The following is a 13,041-nucleotide window of genomic DNA, read 5'->3' as shown; positions in this document are numbered from 1 at the left end:
GTATGAAAGCAGGTTACGCGTATGTCAATGCCGGGATGCGCGAGGAGAAAATTGCTGCATGTATTTATGCGCAGGAATATCCAGCTTAGCAATATAAATTGAATTCAAAAATTTTAGGCATGCGATTCTGCAGCGATCCTCAAGCACAGGGATGTCGTTTTCTCTCATTAATATTGAAGGAGAATCAGTCGGTTTAAACTTAGAAGAAAAAAATAAAACGTACAGCGCGTCTTTGGACCATCTCAAGTTTTTGAATATATTTTTTTGTAGAAAGGATCCCAAACCACTGAAGCATATTCTAGTTAGGTAAGATATACGGTTTGTATGCGAGCATCTTTCAGTTTTGGAGGGGCTTTTTTTTCAATTTGTGTCTCAAAAAACCGAGCTTACGAGAAGCTTCATTACCATTCGACGCTCCATAGCATTTTCTGCCAGCAAAATCAAGAATTTGCCTTTCGTCTTCTTCTTGAAAAGCAATACGAAACATCCATGTGCCTTCTGGCCAAGTACCCAGCCTCGTTAGTAGTCGGGGCAGAGGTCATTTCTGTGCGGATCAGCAATTACGCCGCAGGTGTCGACAAATTGGTCGATACACTCCGGAGGCACATTGTGCATCAGCTGCAGCGCTGTCCACAGAATGCACACTGTAACAATAGAGTAGGGCATTGTACAATCACGTTTTAAGAAAATGTAGACGCATTACGCTAGTGAAAATGTAACGCGGCAAGTGTTAGCCACATGCACGATGATGATGTAGTGCTCACTCCTTTCATTTGCTGACCTACTGGAGTAGAGGAAAACAGGTGATGGAATCAAGGCGTGTTATGTCGATTGAAAAAAAAAAACGAGCCTGATGTGTGTTCGCTGTTTCTTGTCCCTTGGTATTTTTTAACAAAATAACTATACTTCATTAATTTTAGTCTCCTAAACTAAGGCCTCAAACCACAATTATTATTTTATATCCTCAACTAAGATCGCCCATACTAAAAGGGGCCCTGCAACACATTTTAACGTAGTCAGAAAACGCTGTCGATCGGTAGTCGAGACGCATGAGAACACGCGAGCCAAACATTATAGCGAAGCACGCGGCCGGGAATTTACAATTAATTCTCAAACAAGGTCTGAGTACGGGCTAGTTGGTATTCTACTTCAAACTGTGATTACAGCGCAAGCGAAGACACGGGTCTTCCCTTGCGCTGTAATCACAATTTGTAATTGTCAAAGTCAACTAGAAATCATTCCGTCCTCTCTCGACAAATGATGCCATATACCCAGATGACCGCGCCATGTACCCAAATTCACGGCCATTGGCTGATTTGAGCATCGCGGGCTGTATAGTTACCGAGGCCGCCGCGGGAGGCCGCCACGGGATGCGCCCGAGATCACATTGAAAGTAAGCCGCGCGTTCGAAGAAAAAAAAAAGTAATCGAGGACATGAGGCGCGCGTGACGTATCTTCTTTCCCATGCGCCATCCCTCCGTGCTTAGCTTCCAGCGCGTAGTCGGGACGAGAGAAAAGAGAAAGCAATTACAGCGTGCGACAAACCTCTGTAACTCATTTGCGAAGTTAACCAGCACGAAAGACGACACGAAAGACACATGTACAACATAACCAGTGCTGCACATGTCTTTCGTCTCGTCTTTCGTGCTGGTTAACTTCACAAATGTCGCACCAACTTGCCCAGACCAAAGCACTCTCTAACTGTGCTCGTACTTGACGGATTCTATTTTATATTTTTTATTTTTTTGCGGCGGTCGATTCGCGAAGCAATAAACTCCTTTAGTGAAGTCATTCGATGGTTACTTGAAGAAGTGTTGCAGGCCCCTTCAATGCGGCATTTCTGGCTACGAATGCCATTTGTTCTTGAGGCTATTGTTTTGTTCCTCTTGTCAACGTTATAGTTATATCCCAACTTTCTGACCCATACTTCGGACGACATGATAACTGACTTGCATGAAAAAAGAAACTAATGCTGCACGCTGGCAGATTGTGTGGGGGTGCTCGCATCTCCTGTAAAGTCGTTTTGCGTCGTGGCGCACGCGCGTCCGGCGGGAAGTACTTATGTCAGCGTAGTTAGCGTACTCTCCACCGTGCGAGAGATAACGCTGTTCCCGCGGTGGCGCCGCCCTAGCGGCAAGATTAAACGGGCCCATGGGAAACAGCAATCACTGTCTTTGGGGCTTGGCGCGGCTCGCCGACGGCTGTCTCTGAAGGGGAGGTCCGTGGGACCATTCCGCAGCTCGTGCCCACGGATTCCCCTCCCGTGGTGAGCCCGACGTCGGCGACGCTGCATTCCATGTTACCTTGTGTGTTTCATGTTATTTTGTGTCTGTTATATCGGAATTCTAGTGTGTTATTTGTCATGTTACTGTAGCTGTTTATAAGATTCGGCTGGCGGGCTCGCTGTTGTGTGTAATAATTGTCCAGGTGTTGGTTACACGACGGTGCCTACTGTGTCCGTTTGTTCCATGAGCGCCTCTTTAGACCCCTCACTGTTCCTTAGTTTTTATGGGCTTGGTTGTTTCTTAACTCATTTTGAACTGAATTTTTTTAACTAAATTATGACATTTTACATACAAAACCAAGATGTCATTACGAGGAATGCCGTAGCGGAGCAGTCCCGATTGAATTTTACCGCATCCTGGAGTTGTCTATCCTGTACCTAAAACTAAATACGCGGGTTTTTTGTGTTGCGCTTACATCTAAATACGAACTACGCGGCCGTAAATTTAGCCAGCTTCATTGAGCATAATAGTCCAACATTCCAACTTTTAAACTACCACTGTGGATATTGCGACAACCACCGTTGATCGCCATATCTCCATTTTCCTTTTCAACGCGTGTCGCGAGGTCATTTTAGTATAAAACTTACGATGACCGTTGTACTCGAGATCCATCACAATGCAGTGTTGACCAAAGTAGTAGAATATGCCCTGCTTTATCTCTGGATCTGAAAGGAAAAAAAATACCTCAAGATTCTTAGGATGCACATGCCCTCCACTCTTTCCCATTCATCAGTGTACTATTCTAGAGGACTGTAAGGCACCGGGCCGACACGGAAGGCCGGACCCAGCTTCCACGCTGAGTCGTTCAAAGCGTTCTTCGGCGGGTCCAGGCTGGGCACGGACTAGATTACATGGGCCTCGGCAGGACTCGGGGCCTTTCACTAAAGGACCTAGGCCTGGCCTTCAAGCACGCGTGAATGCTATGCATCGCATGATCCATAGCATTGAGTGCCAAGCGTGAGTGACATGTGCAAAGAGCTGGCTTTTATTTTAATAATAATATCTGGGGTTTAACGTCCCAAAACCACGATATGATTATGAGAGACGCCGTAGTGGAGGACTCCGGAAATTTCGTCCACCTGGGGTTCTTTAACGTGCACCTAAATCTAAGTACACGGGCCTCAAATATTTTCGCCCCCATCGAAAATGCAGCCGCCGCGGCCGGGATTCGATCCCGCGACCTTCGGGCCAGCAGTCGAGCGCCATAACCACTAGACCACCGTGGCGGGGCGGCTTTTATTTTATATTAGCAACAAAAAATAAAAATACAGATGAAGATGAACTCGGCCCGCTGACCGTAAGCTTAACAGTTAACAAACTGGCAAGCTGGCGAATTGGTACGGCTTCATTTTCTGGAAAAAAAAAAGCAGCGCACAAAAAAACGAATCCAACAAAGTTCGTCTTCCCTCTCTTTCTTGCCTCACTTTTGGTGCACTGTTTTTTTGAAAAACATCTTTAGAGATGCCTCCGGCAAAGCGACTCGTGTGAGGTCATTTTTGAAGGACTAGTCGAATAGTGAGTGGGAATACCAGTGTAGAAACTGCCGTGGGTATCAATTTCTTGCAAAAGAAGTTTCTTGCCCACCATCCACGAGCGCCAGTAGCAAATGCAATGTTAGGGCAGCTGGGAACGCATACTCTTAGGGAACCTGCTGGAAACCTGGACAGCCTCCTGCTTTTGCGCAAGATCATGCAAATTTTCGCCTTTTGATGGCCTTAACTTGCATATTCCTATTCTTGTGACATTGTTATCGGGTGAGTTCACTTTTTTCAATCGGTGTTATTTTAAGCGTATTTTCAATGTTTTATTCCGTAAACAAGGGAGAAACCTTCGGTATTTTTGATAGTGTGAAGTATGATGTGTTACAGCATTACTTTGTAACATATATTTTACGTCGCTATGGCATTTGTGTGTAGAAGTTGGCATCTTAACGATTTGCATTTCATCTGATTGTCCTTCCTGTTCACCACATATAAGGTTGAGCTTTTTAACACGAAAGTGTTTTATGCCGGGGTCGACCAAGATTTCAGTGACGCATTTTCGTCACGGAAATGACATGAAAAAGTGCACATGGTCAGATGGCAAAGAAAAAACTTCGATCACCGGGAATCGAGCTCACGACCTCTCAGTATTCGACAACAGATGCCGGGCACGCTATCCACTGCGCCATGGTCACATACACTGGAGGCTTTACAACGCGCCTTTAATGTCTCACACCTTCCTTTCACAGTGCTCTTGGTCGGCGGAGTGGTGTCGGCGTCTGGGAGCGCTAAAGTGAAATAATGCATCGTGACCGTGGCCTCCGTGATTCGCTCCTGCCACGCGTTGTTGCTACGCGTCCGTCCCTTTCGGCGCGTTTCCAATTGGAGAAGTGGAGCATGGCCTCCGAGATTAGCCGGCGGCGCGCCGCCGGCTAATCTCGGAGGCCATGAGTGGAGTTTTGTGAACGCCTTAACACACCGTTAGGTGGCGACCTTAGCCCAAGCCTCGGCCTCGCTCATAGCATCCATGCATATTAAAAATAACTCTGCGACTCACGCCTGCCTTGGCGTGCCTCGCCTGACTGCAACACCGCGTTCCCAACTTACGCTCGCCGCGAGAAAAATCGCGGCCGGACTAGAGGGGAGATACGACGCGCATTGTGTTTCCCTCTAGTCCGGTCGTGGTGTTCAATAAGGGTGGCGACCTTAGCCCAAAGCTTAGCCCAAGTTCTGCGTCCAATCAGCGACGCTCTTCTGGCTATCACACCACATTCTCTGATTACGCTCTCACCGTTAACTACAGCTACCACAAAGGTTTGTCTAATAGCTGATCAGGTACGTTAGTCGTTGGGATGGAGATGTGCCACCAAGCTAACGAACTGGCAAGCTGGGCGAGTTGGTGCGGCTTCATTTTTTGAAAAAGAAAACAAGTACAGCACAACGTGGGTGCATCCACGTTAAACAGGGCTGTAGCTGCCAAACACGAAGAGAAATTGTTCAAGCCCTCTTATATCAATGTACAGTAAACATTCAGCTACTACTGTAAGGATGCGTTTTACTTTCTTGTTATGCCGATTAGTATGACGGGAGGGATCAATGATATTTTTTATCCTGATGGACAGAATTATTCTACCAGAGACTATTTAAAAATTTTTGTAATCAGTAACGTTCTCAACGTGGTGTGTACACAAGATCATTATTGAGAATGAGCTGAGTTTACTTCCATCCCTTTTGTCGTGATTTAAAAAAAAGACTGTTTTCTCTTTCATTATTTGTCACTATACGTTCATTGAGGTGCCTCTTTATGTATCGCATAAGAAAATTTCATTTTTTTAATCTGGGGCTTTAGGTGCGATAGGCCCGATATGATTACGAGGCACGCAGTACTAGAAACCAACTTAAATTCGGCCACCGGGACTTCCTCAACGTCCACCTAAATCAGAGTGCTTCGACATTTTTGCATTTTGCCCTCATTGAAATGCGGCCGCAGGGGACCGGGCATCGAGCCGCGTGCTATAACTCCGCAGCTTAACCACTAAGCTTAACCACTAGGCTAGCATTTCAGTGCATGTGCACACCAGAGATTCTGTCTGATCGCCCACTACAAGGTGCCAATAATGATAGGTACCAATAATGACCAAGGTATCACGGTACCAATAATGATAATCAGCAGCAGCGAATTTTGTCATGCACACACGCGGGCCCTGGCTAGGCTTAGTAATGAACGCCCAGGCCCGGCCCGGGCCTGGGCTCAGAAACGCGGACCCCCGGCCCGCTCAGTCTGGGCCAGGTCCATGCCGCCATCGAGCATGATACTTGTGGGTGCCATTAATTTTTGCGTCATGCTCTTGCAGGTAATACTGCTGGTGTATCACTCATCACCTCAGGCTCCACTACAACAGATAGGCGCATCTGAACTAACTAAATTATCCTGCACGACTGATATATCCTCCCTCAGTACGTCATGGTTACTGTTCCACAGCATGGCAAATATGTCTGGGAATTTTAAGGCAAGTATGCCCAGGTTACTTTTAAGAGCGGAGCACTTAGAGGGCCCGGACTGTCGCATGTTGTCGTATGCTGTCGTGGCTTGGCGTAACGCTGGCAAAAGCAAGTATAAAAATAGAAAAAAGAGGAAGCAAGCGAGAAATAGAAAGAGAGGTGAAGAAAAGGAAAAAAATAGGAAGACAAATAGATATAAATAGAAATAGAAAGAGAAAAAAAAAGACAGAAAACTGGAAAAGAGAAAAGGAAAGGAAGAGAGGAGGAAAGAAAGAGAAAACTGAACAGAAACAAAGAAGGCTGCCCAGCTACGCACTTCCTTCAGGCTTGGAACACTAGTGCAAAGCTGCTTTTTTTCTTGGCATCACGGCGTTTTCCACATACAGTCCCAGATAGGGGACTACTGCTCGAGCAGAACAGCCGCCGTGAAGAAAGCTCTGGCGAAGAAGTTAATTCCTAAGCTTGGAGGCTTTCAAAAAGGTGGTCAACTCGTAATGTCACTTAGTCTGCCTCTCCGCACATACGTGCTACCAAACGACATTTATCTCAATCGAAAACACTTTGGCAGCTTGTTTTTCTCCGGCGTGAACGCGCTGTGCCGTCTTGGCGTCTCGCCTTTCCCGGTTTTTCGCCGTCCTCTACGTAATCCTGCACCAGCGCCACCACACAACGCCGAGGCAAGCACCGCTGCGTGAGCGTGCTCCGCCAGCTGCGCCGTCTGTATTTTTGTATATATTAGGGGCGAAGCTCCTTATAGCGTCACCTGGTCGGTCGTCGTTCCATCCGGCGTGCCCCCGCCGTCGTGTCTCCCGTATCATTCAATAGATGGCGCTGTCCCATAGATATGCATGCAAACTGCAGTTGGGTGACGATATACTAGATGGCGCTGTCCCATAGAGATGTGTGCAATATGTGTGCAAAAAAAATGAAAAAGAAAAAGAAAAAAAGGAAAGAAAAGCAGCGGCACCCTGCACTCTAGATGGCGTGCAGTAATCAAAGCGGCGTATCGCTTTCATTACTGCTGGGGCGAAACCACTGAACATTTCACGGTGTAACCGTGATTGCTTCAGGAGCTTCGTCCAAGCTCTTCATCATTCACCCGTGGATATGCTGTAATTTTTTTTTTGATAACGTCCTTTTTTTCTCCATACGTCAGGGCATCGGCCAGAGCTTCGCTGTAATGAACTGCTCTATGAAAAATAGCTGGGGCCGCAACATAATAGCATAGCTTGCACTGACGTCACCGTGGTCGCCATCTTTGCGAACCAACTGGTTGAGACGCTGGGTGAACTCTTGCTCGAACGCGCGGAGCAAGAGACGGTGATATCAGATTAGTTCCGGCGCCCCCTCCAATCCTTTGTGTTCCCCCTTGGCGCAGTTGGCGAACAGAAGAAATCGGGGAGAGCACAAAAGAACGCCCGGGGAGGGAACGACTGGGTGTTCTCCAGTGAAATGGCACTCTAATGAGATAAAGAAGTCACGGTGGCCGCCATGTTTGTGAACCAGCGCAGAGAACCTGTCTGTGACGTCAAGTGCAAGCTATGTATAGGCCACTCAATTTTCATCACCCGTTCGGATGGCCGATGTCGCCGATAAGTGGGCTATCACTTAGACGGACCAATCACGCATGGCAGGTAAAATGGGACATTGTTGGAATGGGACAGAGTGAAACTCATAAACTACTTCATAAATCAAGAAAGGCACCCCACTAGTCGTGCTGTATGCCGACGAAGATAAATATTTTAATTTTCAAAATATTTTACAAAAAAACGCAAGGTGGATAAAGCCCGACACATTAGAAGAACAACTAAACTTCAAGCACGGAAAACATTTGTCATGTAATGCATTACTTAAATTTTCTTCCTTCGATTCGTTATTCACAAAGACTACATGAATGCATTTCCGTTCGGGTTATTACTGTTGATGCAGTAAAATTTTGCAGCCCTTCTGAAGGAGTTTGCGCAATTCGGCCAAGTTTTTTCTCACAAGCACTTGCTGCTAACTCGTACCACGTAAGTTTACTTGAAAAGCAATAGCTGTCGCAGTTCGCTTACCTTCGCAAAAGCTTTTACCATCACAAGTACGTGGAGGTGTTCATTCACGTCAAACAGGTTTCCAAGGAAATGTATAAGGCAAAATTTTGCGTTGCAGTGTACTGCTGTTTTCGATCCGCTTTGTAATAAGGGAAAAAAGAACACTCTCAATGACGCAACCTTTGCGTGTCTCTCTCCACTTTCGCTATGTACAATCACTTCTTTATTATTCCAAACGCCTTTGGTTGATTTGCCAGCAATATCATCAATATTCACACTCGTTTTCCCGCCTGCTTGCTTGAAGTACTCACCATTTCCAATAATCATGTCCATTGTCCCAGGCGTAGTCCCCGGTGACACAACGAACGGGACTTCCTGCCTGCACGATCATGCAATGTTTTTAGATAGCATAACATATTCCACTCACCATTTTATCTCTTTATTGCGTTCAAGAGATCTTTATCGATGGCTGATATGAAAATATCGTATGTTCCTTCACTTTATATTGTTTCTCGGTTAAGTTTCCTGCCCATAGTTGCTCTAAGATAAGCGACAGATACATACGCAATTACCACCTCAACCTGAAATTTAGCTAACGCTTTAGCGATTATTGTACTGGCAAGTCTCCCTCCAAATGATATTTGTTATTTTAGTAAAAATGTCAATCGCTCATTAGATTTCACAAAACACACTGCTGGGCGCCTATGCGCCTAACATTCTCTAAAGACACGTATTTTGGTCGTCTGCATTTATCAGAACCTCAATTAATGGTGACTTCAATGGGCATTGAAAATGCATTTCTTTGTTTTTTTTTTATGATAACAAATTCTAAGTAACGCGACGTTGTAGCCATTGTCAAGTGGGTTTCTAAATTACTGTGCGAAAGCAAACGATTTTCGTGAACAAAGCATGACATTATTGAACCTAATGTAAAATGAACCCAAATAAATTACATACATTGACCACTGCCCAGGTTAACATAGTCACGAAAATCAAGCCCTCCCTTCTATCATTCATATATATATATATATATATATATATATATATATATATATATATATATATATATATATATCAAGAGATTGGGGGACCAATCTATCCCTAGAGAAGAAGTGATACCGAAAGCGCCCCATAAAACCAGCAAAGGAGAAGCAACCTACTTCCCACGTGCGTACGCAAGAAAGAAAAAAATTAAATGTGCTCGAGTGTCTGCAAGCTCAACGAAGTGCTTCAGAGAGAAATTCCAGGCGCTTCCTAAGGCCCAGCGTCGTGCTTTCAGTTTGACGTACCGTTCACCAGGCCCTGCCAAGCGTCGAAGGCCGTGCAAGAACTCGTCCTGCCGCCCTGGACTATCGGCGACATACACGGTACGCCTTCAAAACAGGAGCGTTGTCCCTGTATGTCGGGATATGTTTTGTACTGTGCTTGCGGTGGGCCTCAGTACGGCTACGCAGTCTCCTGTAAGGCTTGGTCTGTCCCTTATCATGTTTGATCGAAAGCACAAGCATGATAAGGGAGAGACCTATCCCGACAGGCGAGGAGGTGACCGTAAAGCAAAGCAGTATGAACAGAAGCGCGCTACCGAAATCAGATTCATCAAGCGCCTTCGAGCGAGACAGTCTCATTACTATGAAATGAAAACAATAAAGCCCTACCTACCGTCATAGCTGAAAAAGCGTCAGGAATATCTGGCGCATGTGCAATAGTCAAGCTCAAGTGGACGCGCCTGTTACGTACAGGTTTTATTATCGCATTTTTCGGACAAAATTCAACCTTTCCTTTGGAACGCCAGGATGGACGTCTGCTCGGTTTGCCTGAGGATTGCGCATTACTTAAAGAAATGTTGGTGATGCTTCAAAAAAAGTCACAGCTTCGCCGCAAGGGCGAAGCAATGAATGCGATAGCAAGAAACTAATGCTATACGAAGTGAGGCTCGCCAATGGATACTCTCAGTTTGAACAGCGCTCCTGTTGCAAAGGCGGCCAAAGCAGCGAAGGAAACTAGAGTGCTTCAAATGTCGAGCTGTGACACTTGATAGTTCGCGCTCATCTTCTGTTTGTTCGTTTAGCGGCGTCCCTTGAGCTCGAGTGACTTTCGTACGCTCCGTAACATGAGCGCGGACATCATGGTGAAAGCGTGAAACATCCCTCTTCCCCTCAGCACGAGAAAACCGCGCGAGCAGACAGCGGAAGGGCAAGGTTCTCCCTGCGCAAACATAACAAAAAGCGAGCGCGCTCGCCGACCACTTTTAAATCCACCCGTCGCGCTCCTAACGCCATCTCGCTGGTAATGAAGAAACGCTTACAAGCGCCTAACGTCTCTGAGTCCGTCCAGCGGTAAATGGTGTGTATATAACGCTCGCCGTTAGCTACGTGAAGGATCTGCGTTTCGTGGCGTAGTGGATAGCGCCACTCGCTGCGGAGCAAGAGGTCCCTGTTTCGATTCCGTGCTTCGGAAGCATTTTTCTGAATTATTTTTCTTTGGGGCTTTTATATATATATACATACTTATACATATACGGTGCATGACGGGCGACGGCGACGGCAAAATTCAGCCGAGACTGTCCATATAATTGCTATCGCAATAAAAAGGAAGAAGCCATGACACAGCATCGTGTCTTGCGTGCCAAGCAATGCCAAAGCTTCCTGATCAACAAGCTTGTTACAGTAGACAGTTATACCTGTACCACTTGGGCATAGTGCGCAACCAACCAGATGGCTCAATGCCCAAAAAGGCAGTTTACTGCTGCACCTGTAGTGCAGATAAGAATGCAAAAAAGCAACGAAGAGGCGAGCTCTCTACACCACACCCTGCGAAGTGCTAGCTACGATGGAATTGAGGAGGTCCGCTTGGTACAAGGTTGCCGTTGGGTAGATTTGAAAAGAAGCCAGAATTCAAGCTCAAGGTAGCCAAAGTAGCCATGCCATTTAAATTTATCGTCAAATTTGTAGCCAAGTAGACCAAAAGGAGCAGTTTTATTGTTATAAAACAAATATGATTTCGAATATGCAATAACATAAAAATAAGAGCACAATTTTCCCCCTGTCTTGGTCTTCAAGCCAAAGGTGAGTTACAGAAAATTATTTACTTGTTTGCTTATTAATTTACTTAGTAAATTAATAAGCAATAGTCTATAAAAGACGAACAATAATGTAACAGCATACAGTGAGCGCAGAAAAACAATGAGCAGACTTCCAACAGACTAGTACTTGTGCAAAGGTGATTATTGTATCGCGAAAACGACGATTATCTTCGGTTCATCGGTAAGGAAGGTGATTCCACTCATTTTCTACGCGCAGTAGAAAAGGTTCGGGTTTTACAGAATGAAATACCTACCTCATAGCGATAACGCAATTCATGAGACATATAGTATGGTGATAAAATATATGTGTGTCGTGAAGGAAGCTACGGTAGTATATTTTATGAAATAAGTTCAAGCGGCGAGAATTTCGATGTGCTGCTACAAACGGTGGGGAAAGGCTCGATTTTGTGGCTGTTAGGCTAGCAGTGCGATTGCAGTTAGAACGAATATTACATGTATATACATTGCACGTTATATGAACAACGCAACGCTATTCAAGATCTAAATAGTCAGGCTGTTAGCGTTTCGGGCGACACGAATAACCTTGCATTTTTTTTACATTTAGTTCCATGCACCATATGTTCCACCATGTGTCGCCGCAGCTGTATCGGAGTGGTTAGTGTAAATTCAGTGCGTCTGTACATAGTTTATGTAGGATAGAGTTCTTCCCAGAGGCGGAGTAATTTTGAAACATTCAGGCCAGTAAGCCAGTGGGAACATTAAACGTTCAAACAGTTTTCTCTTGATGCCGGAGACCGAACTTGATTAGTAGATTATATTTACCATAGTTTCAGGCCAGCTTCATTTTTTTCGCAGATTTTTGTTTTCGTAAGTGTGCGCGAGGAACTGACGCCTGAATATACTTGGCAGTATGAGCAGCCCGCTACCCACGCGTGTGCCAGAATACGTGCAACTTAGTCACTCCGTTTTTGTAGGCGCGCCGTGCGTTGCCTGGGGGTGCCTCGATGAGCACCAGCCAGCTGCTGGGGCGAGGACACTGAAAACAGTGGGTGGCCTTTAGGCTTGCTTGTTCTTTTACATGCAAATAATAAAAAACTGGCTACTAATTGCGCCAAAAACACAATTCAAAGTAGCCAAAAACTAGCCATGGCGCCAACCTTTCTCCCGCGTTCACCGTTCTCCCGCGTTCGAGGACGTAGTAATTTACCAACTCTCTTTGCAAGCCACCCTTATGATAATCTTCAGTAATATGAATGATTCCTACTTGGACGCATTCCCCGGCGCTCCAATGGTCCAGACAAACATGGCCATCTTGGTCTTATAGTCGATCGCAGTGCGGTTAGATATCAGGCACTCGAAGATGGTGTCGTTGTCCGAGTCCATTATCGCCACGGACAGAGGGAAGGCCGAGATCACCTGCATTGTACATTCATTAGAAATTAGAGCGTGAACTTTCTTCCTATTATTCTGCTACTCGTATTTAAACCAACTGATAATCAGTCGTGATGTCTTTACTATATATACTCAGTTGTCGACCGCACAACGCCGTAAAAAAAAAGAAAGTCGTGCACGTGATAAGAATACGAACAAATGCTGGTTCATCTGCCGTAGCCGCAGTGCTCGGCTGACTGTGTCGAAAGGGTTTCCTTCAGGCCGCTGCAGGGACATCACAATGTGTGAAGAACAAGACTTTAAAG

At 45.7% G+C, this 13,041-nt stretch overlaps 1 protein-coding gene across 1 annotated transcript; it reads right to left on the bottom strand.

Annotated features, from left to right (window-relative positions):
- Positions 1 to 443: 443 nt before the first annotated feature.
- On the bottom strand, positions 444 to 12,756 carry LOC119400675 (uncharacterized). The gene is made up of 4 exons (XM_037667690.2): positions 12,609 to 12,756; positions 8,613 to 8,680; positions 2,873 to 2,950; positions 444 to 644 (listed from the first exon to the last, which is right to left on the bottom strand). Exons 1-4 carry the CDS (start codon positions 12,725 to 12,727, stop codon positions 520 to 522), a joined length of 390 nt encoding a protein of 129 aa, XP_037523618.1. The 5' UTR covers positions 12,728 to 12,756; the 3' UTR covers positions 444 to 519.
- Between the last annotated feature and the right edge of the window lie 285 nt (positions 12,757 to 13,041).

Source organism: Rhipicephalus sanguineus, chromosome 7 (assembly GCF_013339695.2).
Source record: "Rhipicephalus sanguineus isolate Rsan-2018 chromosome 7, BIME_Rsan_1.4, whole genome shotgun sequence".
NCBI lineage: Eukaryota > Metazoa > Arthropoda > Arachnida > Ixodida > Ixodidae > Rhipicephalus > Rhipicephalus sanguineus.
Note: the sequence above shows the minus strand (reverse complement) of the source record. Positions and strands in the feature narration are given on the sequence as shown.